The sequence below is a fragment of the Notothenia rossii genome (assembly GCF_949606895.1).
Source record: "Notothenia rossii genome assembly, chromosome: 9".
NCBI classification, from domain to species: Eukaryota; Metazoa; Chordata; class Actinopteri; order Perciformes; family Nototheniidae; genus Notothenia; species Notothenia rossii.
Genome location: NC_136907.1, coordinates 52,870,007 through 52,888,907, shown reverse-complemented (window position 1 = coordinate 52,888,907; position 18,901 = coordinate 52,870,007). Strand labels below are relative to the sequence as shown.

At 38.4% G+C, this 18,901-nt stretch overlaps 1 protein-coding gene across 3 annotated transcripts in view; it reads right to left on the bottom strand.

Moving 5' to 3' along the window:
* Positions 1 to 18,901, bottom strand: part of LOC307018009 (3',5'-cyclic-AMP phosphodiesterase 4B-like) — a 78,886-nt gene that overhangs the window by 24,583 nt on the left and 35,402 nt on the right. For all 3 annotated transcript variants that reach the window (XM_079648032.1, XM_079648031.1, XM_079648033.1), the window contains 4 exons: positions 9,243 to 9,437; positions 9,111 to 9,147; positions 6,377 to 6,447; positions 5,665 to 5,714 (listed from right to left, as the gene is read on the bottom strand). In XM_079648032.1, the coding sequence (XP_079504158.1) occupies positions 5,665 to 5,714; positions 6,377 to 6,447; positions 9,111 to 9,147; positions 9,243 to 9,437 (353 nt within the window). The remainder of the gene's footprint in view (positions 1 to 5,664; positions 5,715 to 6,376; positions 6,448 to 9,110; positions 9,148 to 9,242; positions 9,438 to 18,901) is intronic.

Genomic DNA, 18,901 nt, shown 5'->3' with positions numbered 1-18,901 from the left:
TCCGTAAACTTAATTAATCCGATATTTTGTAGATATTTTCATTATTTGTATTGTAATTTTTCAATAAGTATATTTCAAATAAGATATTGTGATTTTCTTCTTTTTCAAACAAGGCAACTTCTATTTTATTTCTCTTATTATGTTAATGTTTTGCAGCAATACACCACGTAAAAATATACTTGGAACTAAACTTAATTACCTGATTAAAATATAGTTAACCTTAGAATATATGTCGTATATTATTCTATACATTTGACAGGGGATCTACACTTCAAGTTCCTGCATTAAATCCTATGATAAATGTAGAAATAGTTTAATTAGCGGTCAAATAGCTTAGCTTAATGGAGTGGAAACAAGGCAAACAACTATAACAAATTACGCCTTCCTGCACCTCCAAACAATCTGGCTGTTTAATACGGAAAATGTGTGTAATGGGTGGTTTTGTGCCAGATGACTTCTAACTTAACGTTTGTTTAATAATTCGTTTTTTGCACAAATTGAGCAAAAAAGATTAAACTTGCGAGTTAGAGGTTTCCCTCATCTTTGAGCTAAACTAAGAAAATGTCAATGTGATCTAAAATGTAGCTGACAGATAGGAGAGTGGTTTTGATTTTTCCATTTTAAATATAGGAAAGTATGACACCACAAAAAAACAAGAGCTTACTGACAAAAAATATGTAAATTTTCTCAGTAAACTTTCTTGACTGGACAAGGTTTAACGTTTCTAAACATTGTCTTTTTGTCTTTCATCTTCACGTATTTTGGATTTCTTCCCAAAATGTTCTTATTTCTGGGAAGTTCCATATATTCTGCATAAATCTTTTTCAGTATAAATGTATATCTGACACACTTGTGAGTACTTGTGCTATCCCATTGTTCTGGTGGTAGGTGCTTTCCCAGATTACGTTAACATTGTACTTTGTCCATACCCCAACAGGAGGAGAGATAGATAAGTGTATTAAAGTTTAAATTGTGATAAAACTGTTCCACCATTTGTTGCTATTTATTATCTGTATCTTCATCAGAGGTCATGGTAGTGACTTGGGATTTCAGTGTTTGACATTCCAGGAAGCACAAATCACTATGCCAGACATTTGATTATAAGTGTTCCTTTTCAGGAGTTTAAAATGCTTTCTTTTAAGTCAAAAACCCAACACGAATCCATTGATTAGACATTTATTTTGGATAATCTTTTCCATTTTACATGAAATACCAGAGGGGAAATATCAGTTTTTCACTCTGGTGTTATTTTACAATTACACATAGTAGGCCCGGAATACAACCTCGACTGAAATTGATAGGCCAAAACCATCAGGTATTCACCATTCAAGGCCAACATATTAAGTATATATTTCAGGCATCCCTAACACACACAAGCACTGGGGGTGTGTACCTTCTTTCTCTGCTCCACTACTATACTATATCTAAACATGACACTATATTCATGTTCTGAATGTATACAACCGATACGTTTCAATATTGTAAATCAAACTGCTTAGTAGAATGTAAAAGTGGGCAAATGGTATTACGTCAAATCAGAGTTACCTAAATCAGAGCTGCTTTAAATGTTCATTTCTTGAAGGCATTGTGTAAACATTAATTTCTTAAGGCCAGTCAAAGGGAACATTCCTTCCAATAAGATGACCCTTCTTGGAAAAATGACTAACCATGGACCCGGGAGTCCCTTACCATCTGGGACAATGTTCATCTAACGCGTTACACATTAATCACCAGCCCAGGCCGCTGAAAGACACCATGATCGAGCATTTCTGGAAAGTACCATTTATCAGGCCGAGCCCACAATCTGAATCAGTCAGGGAACAGGGAGCACTTTGTTGGCCTCGAGGCTCCGGGGACTGTGTGTGAAGGGGTCAGGACAGTTTGTGATGCGCAAACTGCAAACTCACAAGAGGACAACAACAATCCCCCGTCACGTTCCTGGACAAAGACGGCGTAAACAGCCTGAGGTGACGCATTTGCAACCGATTTTTAATAAACCTCCCCCATACAAACGCACACAAACTTCTCTGCTGCTTGTGTACTTTCAGCGGCTGCAGTCAAATTTTGCCTCTTTTTGTTTATTTCATCTAATTGACCTTTTTTTTTCCTGCTTCTCCGACATCACATTAAAAAGCTCAGAAACTGACGTCTCTATTTGACCTTTGTGGTGTTTTTTTTCTTGCCCATATCGCTCCCTTAAAGAAATATGGCATCACTTTCCCTCTCCCTTGATCTCATTTAATCTCTAGCTGGCGGCAAATAGTCTTTTCTGCTTAGGAAGGTTCCTAATGGAGTGAAATGAGCCCCAAGTACTTAACTGCCAGTCGTAATAAGAGCTGTTCAAAGTCTCTAAATGATACAAAAGCAGCATCAATTCTTCCTTGACTATCTCCTTTAGCTTAGGATAAGACTAGACCATCCTTTACAAAAGGAAATACTGACTTCCCATAATTCCTTGCAGTCACAAGATTTAATGTGACACATTCATATAGTTTCAAACAATCATACTTGCCTACTAATTGGGATGTCGGTAAGTACAAGCGGATTGGAGTCCAAGGGAGAGCAGGAGCAACCATTTAGTTTACAAACTGAGATATTTTTACTGTTGTCCACGTCTTTAAAGCCTGCATGATACATAATAAGAATGCATGAGGCAAAGTTTCAAGATGCACGTTTAGTAGTCCATCTACGGAAAATTGCAGCAAAAACAATAACATCCACTGGCGCATCATAACAACGTACAGAATACCCAGTGTGAGTTCAGTCTCTTAAAATGCAGTCCTATCTTCCCATGTCCTGATGATTCCTCCTTCCATCTTTCCTTATCCCAAATACATTTTCAGGGAGATTAAAGAAAGCAGTTGACCTCACAACTATCTTCCTTTAAGAATTCACACCGCTGTTTCTTAATGTCTTACTTCATTTCATTGTTTCCACCTCCTATCCCGTGATAGTAGATCATAAACGTTTTATAGAGCTCCAAATCAGCCATCTACAGTCCGCTGAGCTAATACCCAGAAAGACGCAGGTACTGAGTCTTTTCCATGACTGGGGATATTGCATCACTGAAAACACAGACGCAAAAACAGGAAAAATCTGTTCTCCTTTTCCGGCCGAAGAGTTGAGGAAAACGAGACAGAAAGCAGCAGAGGGAGGATATGAGGGCATCTCTCCCTGTGATATTGTTGATTGTTGTAGTCTCCTCCTGAACAATTACTTTTATTCAATGTGCTGGCAGGTGCTTTCCTTGTAAGCTCAGGAAGAGTTGACAACTGTGATATTCTGAAGTGGGACTACATCAGGGTTTATTGAACTTCTTTTGTAAAAAGATCTCTTGCATAATAAATAAAAAAACTCAGATTCAATAAGAAAAAAGGCCTCCTAATTCAACAGTATACAAATTGCATCCAAATCAGATGAAAGTTATAGGGCTGTGTCCTACAGAATATTTTGAAGCTTTTTTTTGGCGCATCTTATCCTTATATTGTTTTTATCCAACAACTGATTCTGCTTCAATCCATATTAGTTGGCGTTTAGCCTTCCAAAAACAAAGTTTCCCCTACATTTAATTGTCTTGCCAACACAGCAAAACATATTGTTGAATTAATAATGTGTTGTTTTCAAAATTGAATTAACTCAAATTTGGCTTGCCTCCGCCTAATTTAAAATCTCACATTTTTTATTTCTTAAACTTATTGTTATTATTCTGTTGCTGCAGACACCGTAAATCCGGAGGTTCAATAAAGGTTTATCTTATTTCAATACATTTAAGCTGAAAGAAAATGCCCATTTTCACTAATTTAAGTATATTTAAAATTAAGAACAACACATCTATGTTTTTCTCTACTATGGTTGCAGGTTGTTTGCCTCAAACACTTTTTGAATTTTAAAATAAAAAATGAGACTTGTTCAACTACTTGAACCGCTCCTTAATAGTCTGAACTAGAGTATGACTCTGTATTAGAACCACATGTGTTCTGACTCCCAGAGGTTTCCAACTAACTAAAACAGGGTTAATCACTTGTTTTCCTCATGTATTTCCCCCCATGCATCATTGCGGGATGGTTTTACTCATCAGAGGTTACTTTGAAAGGGTCAAGGTTTGTGAGGGGTGTGGAGGAGGAAGGACAATAAGAGACTCACAGCCGTCTTGTATTTTTTCCTGCTGCGGGACGCTCCCAGCAGCCCATCTGTTCTGACAGGAAGTGGAGAGCAGGCCGTGCTGACGTCAATCAGGCTGAAGAACCAGTGGAGCAGGAACCAATACCCGGCCTTCCTCCTCCCTTTCTCTCTTTCTTTCTCTCTGCAGGTACTTTCCCTCCTCCTTCTCTACCTGACCTACATTAATCTCTCTACATGGTTCTCACCCTCCTTCTCTCCTTTTGCCCGTCAGTGCATGGGAATTTTTGTATTGTTATCGAGTCACAATTTCCAGATAATGAACTCAAGATTACAAGGTTTCTATTTGCACGTGTACAGATGCTCAGAGATAACACTGTTTTACTGGCAGAGTAAACATCTATGACTGTAGTCACGTTGAAAAGCTCATATTAAGCGATGACAAACATACCCAAAGCCCCTGTGTGCTGATAAGAAGAATATATGACACATGATGATCACACACAGGCTCCAAACACACACATGCACACATAGGACAAATGCATTAATGGAGCGGTGTCAGAGTAAGGGGGCTCCCATGGTTCGTCGCCATGAGCAGTTGAGGGTTTGGTGCCTTGCTCAAGGACACCTAGGCAGCTACTAGTCCGCAATCTTTAATTGTTCCTATCAGGACTTGAACCGCTGACACTACAACTCCTAAACCAAGTCCCTATAGATGCAGTTTTTGTCGCCCTCAATTAAGAATTAAAGGGGCCTATTACGCTTTTTGTTTTCCATTTCCTGTAGGGTGTTATAGGTAACATGTAGATGGTCTGCAAAGGCTCCAGAGGGAGTTTCTCTCCCACAACCCCCCCCCCCCCCCCCCCCCCTCCCCCTGCCTGTAACATAGTGAGAACACTCACACTTCTATTGGCTAGCACTCCAACACATTGCATCTGCTAAGCAATGGGACATCTCTAAGCGTTCGACCAATCACAACAGAGCCGGCTAGCTAACCAATCAGAGCAGACTGGAATCTGGTTTCAGACAGGGTTAAAAGAGGTGCTGCAGCACAGGCAGTATGAGAAACATAAAGAGCTTTTTGAACATTAAAGCAGGTAAACATGTCACAGTCGAGACACAGAATACGATTATGAAACCTGAAAATAATAGGGCATTTGCACGTTGCAGACTGAATATGAAATGTTAATGTGTGCAGTGTTTCCAAAGGTGAGAAGTTTCTTACCCAAAAGGAATGGCTTTTTTTCCATTTGTAAAGAGAATACTTAATACAAATGATACAGCAACAACACATTATGTTATATCATTGTTTGTTTTCTCCCTTATGTACGTTATTATGTCTGGTATGTAAATGTGCAATATGTGGTTGTTGGTGTTTTGAGTATAAAGAAATGTGAAACTTGCTGAATACGACTTTTCATCTTTTTGGGCATTTAGTTGACAACTGTGCAGATTGTAGCGACATGCAATTCAAATCTCACAGTTTTGTATCCTTAACTTGACATTTGACACAGAATTGGATTGCATTTGCTTCTTGAGACTCACCTGACAAACAGACTTTGGCAAAAGAAGGCTGATTTGCTGCTGGAGACCTCCTGCAACCAGAGAAAAAGATCAGGAGCCCTGACATGAAAAAATGGCCACATAATTATAATGTTTTTATTAGAGTGTGATTTGGTTGAAGCAGCAGTCATTGCCGCCTTTGAACAAACACAAAACAGATTCTGCGTCGGTCCTCAGAATTGGACGTAGGACAGATTTTCTACCGTGTGATATTGTCATGGCTGATTCAGTTTTGGCTCACAGTGACCTCTGCTTTTCTGTTTCTTTTTATGAGGTCGTACTGACTCTCTGTCCACCTCTGGCTGACTGCCTGACACAACTGCAGCCACTGACCTGCTTCAGTGATCAGCGGGAGCCTTCATGCACTGAAATGAGAGGAGGTTACCCTCTCGATTTAACCAAAAGTAATTAAAATGTGACTATGCTGCTGCACACCATGCAGCCTTCACATTCAAAAATCCCTCCCGATGTCTGAATCTAACATTTATTTGAGTTCTTCCTTCATGACATAATAGCATTACAAATGTTTTTGGTGCATTGGCGTCCCTAAGTGTGGCGATTGGCATCTTTAGATGTACATGTTTCTGAAAGCTAAAATCCAACTTCAGACTTTTAACAAAATGCCAGGAATTTCAGCTCACATAATACAGAAAAAACAGAGAGCAGATAGTTTGAATGAAATTTGATAACTTACTTATTGGATACACATTGTACATTTGTCAAGGTGGTGAAGTTGTTCCTGACAGTCCGGAGGCTTGCCAAAACCTAAAAATCAAAAATGGGAAAAGTGATGAAAAGAACAGCACAAATGGCTAAGGTGGATAAAAGTACGATGAATATCAACATGAAAAGTAAAAAGGAATCTAGAAATATTTGAAGATGGTGGCTTGAAAATAATTTACTAAATTATTATTTCTCTTGAAAACACTCGCTAAGTATTTTAGTTTTCATTGAAATACAGCTGATTATTTAGTGCAGGGGTCTCCAAGTAGCTTGCGAGCTACCGGTAGCTCGCAAGCCCTCAATAAGTAGCTCACCAAGAAAATCCAAAATGTAAAAAAGGAAATGTAATTAAAAAAATCTACCCTATGCATAAACAAAACCTCAATCATAGCGAACTCTATCTAATTACTACAACTCTATATCTATCTAACACCCCTCCTCCCCCCACAATGAATATCGACCAATCACGTTCTTGCTTGATTTGCGGGATCAGCGTTGCAGTCGGGAAGAAAAGCAATATGGAGCGGCACCTCACACTTCATAAGGAGTTTAACCGTCGGTGACACTTTTCGAAATCCCGTTTGTGTCCCCCCACTTTAAAAATATGTTTATTATTTTCATTTTAACGCAAGTCGTCATCGCCATGGAGGAGCACACAGCCTCTGTGAGCGAGTGAGACAGAGAGAGAGAGCGAGCGCTAGGGAGAGCACACCTTTATCGATTTAATATAGATGTAAAAAATAAAGTAAGAAATCATTCCAATGTGTACTATAGGACAGTAATAAAACTAAAAACAGTTCAAAAGGGGAGTGATTAGTAAAATATGCATAAATAAAAAGAAAGAGTGCTAACTAGGTAACATAAGATAAGAATAAACGTTTAAATTATTTGTTATTGGTTGTGATCATATTCTAAAGATGTTTGGATTATTGAAAAGTATACAGCTCCCTTTCATCTAAGTGTTGAGAGCTGTATCCATAAATTCATGTTGGGCTCAAAGTGCACCAGATTGATGCATTTCACTTCAACATTTAAAAATAAATCTTCCCGGGGGAGCATGCACCCGGACCCCCCTAGAGGATGTGAGGTCCACCTCCAAATAAAGCAGGTTAAAATAATTAAATGGAATACATTTTATTTGAGTAAACACTGAAACGGGTCCCACAGACCCAAACAGCACACAAAGGTTAAAGGTAAGCATATAATAATGTTAAAATGTGCTAATTATATACACTGCAAAAAACAAAAAAAGAGGAGTAAAAGTAGCTCTCATCCTAAAAAAGTTTGGAGACCCCTGATTTAAAGTGATTGGCTAATTGTTGCGACTAAGCAATTTCAAATGATTAGTTAGAGTGCCCGTCTGCAGCTGCCTCTCAATGATGACCCATCCATCAGACCCATAACAGCACAAATGACTTCTTTACCTTTAGGAATGACTCTGCTCTATGACAAATGTAACAAGGTAAAACACTGCATTCGTTAGGCACCTTATGAACAGCTGCAGTATTTACCTATTATATTCAAAGTTTCAATGATCATGTGACAATAATGACTGTTTGAGCTTATTACAAGTACCAAAGCAGTTCTAGACAGGAACAATGAAACTACAGTTTAGGTTGTTTAATGTGAGATACGACGGGCAAAATATACTTTTTTAATGAACTGTCCAATTTTAGAATGTGGATCTTCTTTGAGACTAATGGAAAGATAAACATCTAAAATATCATTCATGTGTTTATTTAACTAAAGTTTTCTATTCTTTTCTGTAGATTTCTTCTAAATGGACCAAAAGTAAGCATTAAATAATGTGCATAATAAACATAACATTTCAGAAAATGTGTAACAAAAAAAACGTGTTTTATGTTAGTAATCAACTACTGTAGGGCAAGTTGATGGGGTTAGGTATCAAGGGGGCGTATCAATTCCTGCGGGGGGGTTTTCCTTTTCAGCAGGGGCCCACCACGTGCAGATCACGGACCCCTATGGGTAGGCCTCTGAAATGAAGTGCTACATCTGTAGGGCAAGTTGATGGGGTTAGGTATTTTATTTTACCCTTTTTACCTGTAGTCTCTTGGAATACAGAATACATTATATCGATATTAAATTGTTAAAAGGTAGTCTTTTTCTGAAGGTTTTACAGAGGGCGTTGTTCCTATATCATGATCAAAGCCTGATTTATATCACATTATATGACCAGGTATATTATTTTTCTCTCTGTAAGATTCTGACTCTAAAATGTCAACAAAATAAAGTTTTCTGTCGAAATCAAACAGTTTAATCATTTTACCCCATTTAGTGTCTTGGAAGATGTATGGAAAGATGTAACATGTCATGCATAGACTTATTTATATACTTTTATATTCCTAAAAACATGACAATAGTGTTTTTGAATAAATGACTGGTCACAGTATTTGTTTATTTATAGAAAGATACAAAGGGATTTGCTAAACTAGGTTTCGCACTGACATCTATTAGATACAAATGTCTCGGACTATTCACTAAATAAAAATATTGTAAAAAAAATGCCATGCCTACTGAAGTCCACTAGAGGGCAGAGAGGTTACTTAGGGCAAGTTAGTTTCTCCATTACCAAGGTGCTTCACATTTTGAAAGCCCTTGTGTTTGCCAAAACAAGCTACTGAGCAAACATCATTAAAATGACTGATGCTTTTTTTTCAACAGATTAATAAATAATCAGCTCTTACCTGAGCAAATGGGGTCACAATCAAGTCTTCTCCGTGCCTGAAATGTGATGGGAAAAACAATTAAAGTCTGACTGCAGTTGAACAGAGGGAATATTAAAACAGCAGTCTCTCTCAATGATCGTTTCTACTCACAGTTCTCCAACAATGGAAGAGTTTCGAGACAAGGACTTGGGCGACAGGTCATAGTCGCTGTCGGAGCGGTACAGGAAGGACTCTCGCCGCTGGCCGTGGCACGCCTGGTTGGGGTGAAGAACCAGCCCGGAGCCCGGGGACGCCTGGGGGTCTGAGGGGCTGCAGCACAACGACGGACCATTCTCACCTTCAAAACTAAGATAAGAAATAGGAAAAACTAGTGAGTTAAATAAGTACAGTTTGTATTTACATTTTATGTATTTTTCAGGGTCAGTTTGCTAGTTTTAGTTGTTATATATTCACTTCTGTTTTAAAAAAAATTTGTTTTTATTTATTTGCATACAAATACCCTTATTTCATACGATCACATGTCATTTATCGGACGATTTTATCGAATGCAACTGAAATACATTATAATACCGCAGACATGCCTACGGGAGCAACAGGGATTAAGCCTGAGTACACTTTAGCATGATGCCTTAAAAAACTAGTACTGAAGCGGTCGCCTTGATCTGATCAAACATTTTTGATCTCCTCCAATTGTTCGAGACATAAATGTATGTGTCAAATAAAAATAATATATATATATAAATGAAATAGAATAAGCCGTTTTAAAAAACTAATTGTGTAACAAATTGTAGCATAGCGCCATCTCCTGGACTTTTGTAGTTATATTTCAGTCAATCGAGATTCATGGTGTCTCTTTTAATCTGTCAATTTTTACAGGAAAAGCAATCAACATAAATCCATTTGTTTGTATTGCTGTTAGTGATTTGAATCAGACAATAACGTTTCAATTAAGTTTCTTGTTTGAATTGAGATCCAGCTCATTACCACTGCTCATTTTCATTAACATTAAAAACCCTGGTCTGATCCATCATCGATCATCTGCATTCTCAAATCATCATCATGCACTTCCTTCAGGGTTCATACACTTTTTCACCAATGATTTTCAATGACTTTTCCATAACCTTTACCTAATTTTCCATGACCAAAAAGATTACTCTTTCTCAGCGGTACCAATGAAAATGGTTTATTTTAACATGGAACAGGAAAATAAGGCCTGCATATGAAACATGTTGTGCCTATCTAAAACAAATCAAATAGTAGGCTTACTAGCATCTACACGCTAAAGCAACTCGAATCTCTCACCAGCAAAACACCTCGTCAGTTAAATGCCATTTTACGTTTCATTACTATACAGTTTGTATTATCATTATAGTATTACTATTTTGACGATTAGCTAAAATATAAATTATATTTGATGCAACTTTAGTTACATTTCCATGAGTTTTCCAAAACTTTGGGAAAAATATTGTATTCCATAACTTTTCCAAGGCCTGGAATTTGCATTTTGAATTTTCATGACTTTTTCAGTTTTTTAATGGCCGTAAGAACCCAGTTCCTTCAAAAAGCTGCCTCTATTGTAAGTTCCGGCTTGATCAACGTGTTCACAAATCCCATCTGGGAAAGTTCCGGCCTCCATAAACCCTAAAATGATTACTCACCCGTCCGTCCATGGCCTAAAACCAAACTATTGTGCTCATTAAATAAGTATGCTTTGCTGCTGCGTGAGAGTGGGGCCGTCTGTCTTTACTGTCTATGACGGATCCACTCATCCCCACTCAGGAGCAACAGGCCAGTAAACAGAGGGATTAACTTCTTATGGTATGACGTCAGGATATTTATATTATTTTTTTCATTGTGACAGTCAACCCTTTGAAATTGAACTGTTGTATGTTGTATTGTCTATCTACTTGCAGAGGGAGTTTACATAGTAAGTTTGGTTTTTCCCTTTTCTTAACCCTGAACAAGTTGAACATATTGTTCTCACACTACCTCACGGCATTAAAAATGTAATTTAAAATTGGTATAGTATTTTTATTAAATCATAATTTTACATGTTGCACCTTATATGGACTGGAAGGACGAACATTTCTAATAAATAAAGTTGGATGAATTGTTTGATTAAATATAATCTCTAATCGTTTCAGAGTAATGCTTTGTACATGGTATTTAACGAATAAATCAAATAACAATAAGTCTACTCATGGAACATATAATCAAATAGTTTAAAGTGTAAGATAATGTTCAATGCTTGTCCCAGCCCTTTAAAAAATAAATACCCAATAGAAAAAGGCAATTATAGAAACAAAAGAAAAAAAGACTGTGGAAGAAGTCCCAACATTGGACTTATCAAGATGGGGGAAAAAGGCTCAGATTAAAAGCAAACCAACAAGCAGCAGAAGTTATACAAAATCTGCATGTTTAGTTTTTTTAAACACTAAACAAAGTCAATCTACCAATCATGTTTTCCTGCAGTAACACCCCCACTGATGCACAGACGGCTGTAATACGTAGGAGGAGAGGAGGAGCTGATAGGCCACCAGATGATCAGGTCGGCTGGATAGGAGTTTAGAGTGAAAGGTCAGAGTATCACTGCGCCGCAGGAATAAGAGATAAGTCACTCTTGCTAATTCAAAAGGTTAATATAAGACATTTGATTTATGTAGCCCAGTTGCTGTAAAAAAGTGTCTGCAAAAACTTTGGACTGATCCAAAGATCGCTTCACCATTTGCCCCACATTTAGCCGCATTGTTGCAGCATGTGGGATTAACCAGGCACCGACCCCGAGAGACGCTCTCCGTCCCACACCTCTGCCAGAGAAACCCAGATTAATGGGGAATTTGCAAACTCCCAACTGATTACGCACAGACACAGCGACGCACGTCATCAAAATCCCATCTTCATTCAATATTCATCCAGCAGAATGCTTCACCTAAAGGGATCTGGGCTCGTAATCTGCCATAAGCAGGAAACCACAGTGTCAATGACGCATCATTTGTGTAGATGCTGATCCTAGATATGGGAAAGTAGGGCTGTAAGTAATTATTATTTTCATTAGAGATTAATCTGCAGATTACTTTCTAGATTCATTGATTGGTGTAGGAAATGGTTTCCCAATGACTCAACCCAAAGATATTCAGTTGAATATGATATAAAACGGAAAAAGACACTTCTTTTAATTGAGTGGCTGAACACAGCATTTCTTTAATTTTATCATGAGGAATTCATTTTTTGCTCCTTTTAAGGAACAATTTATTTTGCCAATGTGCTGTAAATGTTTGAATTTCACTTGGCAATTTATCAATGATGCAATCATTCTGAAACCCCTACTGTAGACACATATAGAAGGAAAAACAAAGATAGAACGGCTCATGATAGTCAAGGAGACATTCTTAATCTTTTGCTGTAGGTATTGGGCAAAATGTCCATCCCAGTTTCTCAAAGTCAAAGTCTTTAAAGGTCTTATATTGTCAATCCAAAATATATTAAAACAGAATACAGGACCTCTCCATATTTGAGTTGCTGAAAACAATATTTTGTTGCCATTTTAAATGTTTTGAAATAGTTTTCGATATTTCTTCTGCCAATCAACGAATACATTGGTCGACTAATCTACTGTAAAGCATCACAATTAATAGTAATACAACTCCCTTTTCCTCCATTTTGGTATCAATTAGTTGTAGAAAGAAAAACGACAGAAAGGCTCCGAATATTCAAAGAGAAGTTGTAGATCGTTTGGTGTAAGAAATAAGGAACAATGTGTGTCAATTCATTTTCTACCAATTGACTAATCTACTGTAAGCTCACAGCATTGATTTGGTACATTTAATAGTAAAAACAACTCACTTATTTCCGGTAAATATCATTATCTAATGATCATTAGCCAGACACACACACACACACACACACACACACACACACACACACACACACACACACACACACACACACACACACACACACACACACACACACACACACACACACACACACACACACACACACACACACACACACACACACACACACACACACACACACACACACACACACACACACACACACACACACACACACACACACACACACACACACACACACACACACACACACACACACACACACACACACACACACACACACACACACACACACACACACACACACACACACACACACACACACACACACACACACACACTTTATCTGACCGTCTGTCCTTTCCCCTCTATATTAAACCGGATTAGTAAGGCCTTCCTCATCCACTCCCGCCTATTCCCTTGGCTAGATATAATGACCTATAAAAGCATATGTGGTAGAGATAATTTATTCTACTGCACAGTATTTCATTTCTCATTCAGTTTCCTTTTAATTCACATGTACATGGTTTACTTATTCCTGCATTTTACTTGCACCAGTATATTTGACTTCCTTATTTATTTAAGTCGTAAGTATATTGTATGTTGCACTTTTGGAGGAGCCAGGGACTTTAGATTTGAATTGCCAGCAACAACTACACTGTAGCTTTGGAGGATATGCCAATAAAAGCCTTTGCATCTTTGACTCTTGAGTATGCAAAAGTTAAAAAAGGAAAGGGGAGGATAAAAGTGGTTTGCTGATTTTCAATAGTCTCAACTTAGAAAATGTGTGCATAAGGTGTAATATTAATCATCACTAAGCAGTATTGATTTTTACCGGGGGATATTATCATCTGTGTTTGCACTGTTTATAGTTTTCAGGTCACATCGCATCTACTTAAAATCACAATCAAAGCAAAAATAGACAATTGCTAGAAACTGGTTTACCTTCCTCTAAAAAGAATTAAACAGCATTACCAGGAACACAGAGTACAGTGGGACAACTCATTCCTATTTAGGTAAAGGATCAGGGCTGAGAGGTCAGAAGAGGCTGCTAGTAGGGAAGAGGTGTGTTGGACAAGGTTCCAAAGTTAATCGCCAAAAACATTTTGAGAGAGATGTGAAATCTTCCTGATTAAAAGGATAGAAAAGCCTTGCTTCAAGTGTTAAAGATGTTTGTGGATAATGAAGAAAAACTAAACATATTAATTCAATCACCATGAAACTTTAATATTCATTTGTTTTTTGTATGATTACTTTTTTGAAATTGAATGTTTACATTTGCAACATAAAGATGATCATTCATTTTGGAACCGAAATCTGAGCAGATAATACCAGGTTCAGGTTGACATGTTGAAGTCAAAGTTCAAACGGAATTGATGGATATCTCGTTGTATCACTATATTAAACAAACAGAAAATGTCCTCTTCATCGTGTTTTTAGAAATAAAATGTAATGTAAAAACAGACTCTGGATTATGTTTGAATTTTATAGAGATTATTGGATATCTTTTTCTTTACCTCCAATAATCTGAGAATACTGTAAACCAGGGATGGGCAACTTTGATGGCGGTGGGAGCAACATAATTGATGTACTGGCCACCAGGGGGCCGCAGATTCACTTGGAACACACACAAATATTCCATGTGTTGTATGTAATCATTAACAAATATACTAAGTCTGACATCTTCATTGACATTTTACAATCAAAGGGAACATCCCCAAAAAATGGGAACATCCTCTAATAAACTCACTAAACAAATATCGGTTCACAGAAATGTTATTTCATTTTTACAAGTGGCATGTTTGTAAAGAACAGGTTATTAAACAGTGGAATAAAACGATTTTAAACTATTGGAAAGCACGGAAAATGTCTGTGTATTGAGATGAACCATTAAGATGACATAAACATGAAGTCATGAACACTAACCCAGATATTAGTTGTCTATCTTGAACCTAAAACACTTGTAACCTGTCTCTGCATTCCCCTTATTCCACAATAAGGGGAATGTCAACACAGACATCTGTCAGCCCGCACTCTGCTGTTCCTCAGCACCACTCCCCTCCCGCTGAAATTATGAATGAAAAGCGTGGTAATCATAGATAACACGGCAGGGTCCGTGACAGTTTGTTTTCATCCGATTTCAAATAAACAAAGTCTTGGTTTTAAGAATATTAAACTTGTTTCGCCAAATTCAGATGATAAAAACAACTTTTAAGCTTGTAAAGGTATAATTACAAGCGGCAACTTAACGTCACAGCAGGCATAACAACAGCCGGTGTTTCTTGTGAGGGTTTCCCCGGGAAAAAACACAATACACACAAATGCGTCACAGATTATTTAGTGGTATTTGAAATCAAGTACGCAGCTCGCGACGTAACTAGGAGTCTAGTGGACGGTATCAATACTACAAGTAAAAAATATATATATTTTTAAAAATTAATTACGTTGTTTATAAATTATTCTGAGGGCAACAAAAAGAGGAGGTGGGGGCCGCATGCGGCCCGCGGGCCGCCATTTGCCCATCCTTGCTGTAAACAATCATTAACAAATACAATTATTGCCACGCTGAACTAGCCTCTCTGTAAAATTGGACGTTTCTAGCTCATAGTATGGCTTTAAAAATAAATGTATAGTAAAATCCTGACGTTCTGAAACGTTTTGTTTAAATATGCAAATTAGGTATTATTTAATTATAAATTAAAATCTATAACTCAAAGAGACAAAGTTATTAAACAAAAAAACACTGTGTGTTATGAAAGGTTTTTTTAGCATCAGAAGTCCCCCAAAAGGCTGAAAGCCAACCCCCCCCCCACCCCTCAGTGGACTGGGTGACATTTTGGAAACTGACAAGAAGCAGAACCTCCTATTACCATCAATCTGCAAACAGGATGAAAGAAACATGCTGGCGTTCTTAACAGAGGCCACTGCTTCAGTTAAATATATATTCAAAACCATCGACTGCAGCTTCACGCAGAGGATTCAAAGAAGTACTAAATACTCAACTAAATGCTCATTAGCCTTGAAAAGAAAGTTGAGGAATACATTTCTGTTACGACTCTGCTCAGCTTGTTCTTTTCAATGTTTTCACAATAACAACATTTCATGGTGAAATCATTTCATCGTCTTTCACACATTTCAACACAAAGAAGAGTGGGACAGCATTTGCCAGGAAAGCAGCACAATATTCTGGGTAAGAGGTTAAGAATTCAGATTGGTTGTAAGGCATTACATAATCTACCTATCTGTTCACCTGTTGCTTTCCCCAAGGTCTCTCACAGAATGGTTTGAATTATTCTCCTAATAAATAAAGCTCTACTAGAATCTAATTCACACTCAAGCTGAAACATTTTAGGCCACTTGAATTAAATGGCCCTATCATTTTCAGATTTGTATTTTGTGCCTCTACTGTTACATGTCTCCAGGCTTTCATGTTCAAAAAGGTCGTTCTTTTTCTCATACTGCCTGCATTATGCATAATCAGTCCTTTCACTTTTTCTCATTGAAGTTTATTTCAAGCCAATAAAAGTTCACGTTGACTTAATGAAAGAAATGTTTGCAGGACAGTAATTCTACACGGTGCTATTCTACTTTTACTAAAGTATTGAGTACTCACACCACTGCAAATAACCATGCACCTGCTGTAGAGCCCTTTAAAAAAAAAATAAAAAAAAAAATAGAGTTGGCATAGCCAAACAGAGTCAAGTCTGATCTTTCTTTTTAAACGATCACAAAAAAACTCACCAGGTGTTCGCTACAGTGAAGCGCCTGTATCGAGGGAGACGTTTGTTTACCACCTGCTTGCGAAAGCATCTCGGTGAGTTATGTGATGAGAGTTTAGGGTCAGGATTACCAGTGACGGCACCGCACAAATCTGCCTGGTCCAACCTGAGCTCATTGTTTACTCCACTGGCTTCCATTCTGCTTTACAACAAGTCTGATGCAAGAACAGTTGAAAATGTTGAAATCCCACTGTCATCAGATCCTTTCCTCACTGGTATGATACTAATAAAGAACGGAGAGTTGTAAGTTAATCATGTGGCAAAACAGATCAGTTATAACAAAAGTATTTCCTTCCCTGAGATCGATTTCACAAAACTGTGCTATCAAACGTTCACTCTTATACTTCTGAAAATACTCGATAGGTTTATGATTACTTTGATTGGTAGATATCTTTTGAAAGCCCCTCCCTCTTGCATGATATGTTTATATTACGTAAATCCAAAACAACATCTTTAAAAAATGCCTGTTGGCTCATCAATAGCAGCTGGAAAACAACACTAGAAGTCATGGAGAGTCCACAGTGACGCGCGGTAAACAGAGCAAAACTCTTCTAGCTCCTGACCTTTTATCCAGATACATGCAACTCATGCTTTTAAAAAGTCAGTAGAGCAGAGTATGAGAGGAAAAGAGATGAAAGCAACTGGCAGTATATCTCTGAAGCGAGGCTGCAATCATGGGTAATATAGCTTGGTGAGTCATAGAGGTTCAAAGAAAAAGGATGGATATGGCAAATTGCCATTCAATATAGTAAAGTAGTAGTCATCATAAAAAGTCCCTTTTATGTATATTGGATGCATTGCATGGAACAGAAGCCCATTGTGCTCGGCATCAGAGGTCTACACAACAATAACACTGTATTCAAGTTAATGGTCCACTTATAGTGTACCACATGATGAAATTAGCATTTGTATTGTTCTTCGGGGCACAGGGTTCCAGCTATGACTGGAAGAAACAACAAAAAGATGAACGCACTGTGGTGAACCAAACATTTAAATATAAAATATCCCAGCAAACATTGCTGTTCATTTTCAAATCCAATGTTAAATATTTGTTTTAGAACTACAAAAAACTAAAGCAAATAACCTTTAAATATAAACTGGCCACTTTATTAGGTACACTTGTTTTACTGCTTGTTAGTGCAAAAATCTAATCAGCCAATCACATGGCAGCAACTCAATGCATTTAGGCATGTAGACATGGTCTACAGGTTGTTGAAAGACACTGTTCGGCTAATATTGAACTGTTGATGGTGAAATGCAGACCCTTCTACCTGCCCAGGGAGTTCAGTGCAGTGTTTATTTTGACTGTCTACTTCCCACCACAAGCGGACTCCACAACTGCACTGGGGCTGCTGCATGACGTCATCAACAAACACGAGACCGCACACCCGGACGCTGTGTTTACTGTGGCCGGAGATTTCAACCATCGCAACCTCAAAAGTGTCCTCCCAAAATACCAACAGCACGTGAGCTTTCCGACGAGGGAGAATAATACTCTCGATCACGTCTACAGCAACGTGAGAGGAGCCTACAAGGCTGTGCCCCGGCCACACTTCGGACAGTCCTACCACATTTCAGCGTTCCTCTATCCAGCGCACAGACAACGCCTCAAGCAAGTCCCCCCAGTGAGTAAAACTGTTAAAGTGTGGACTGAACAAACTGAACTGGTGCTTCAGGACTGCTTTGAGGGTACAAACTGGGATGCTGCTCTGAGGGATGACTCTACTGTGGACTTAGAGGAATATGCTTCTAGTGTAACTGGCTACATCAGCACATGTGTAGAAAACATTGTGCCCACAAAACGCTGCAGGACATATCATAATCAGAAACCCTGGATCCACCGCAGATTCCCGACGCATGTGGCAAGGCCTGCAACACATCACAGACTACCAGCAGAGAAGCGGGGGGTCACAACCAGCCAACCCACACTGCCAAATGAGTTCAATGAGTTCTATGCCCGCTTTGAGGCCCTCAACACCAACCAACAGAGAGGGATTGTAACCACAGAGCGCACACAGGACTCACCACTCACTGTGACATCAGCAGAGGTGCGTACGGTTCTGAGGAGAACAAACCCACGGAAGGCACCCGGCCCAGACAACATCTCCGGACGTGCCCTCGGGGTCTGCTCATCAGAGCTGGCTGAAGTGCTTGCTGACATTTTTAACCTGTC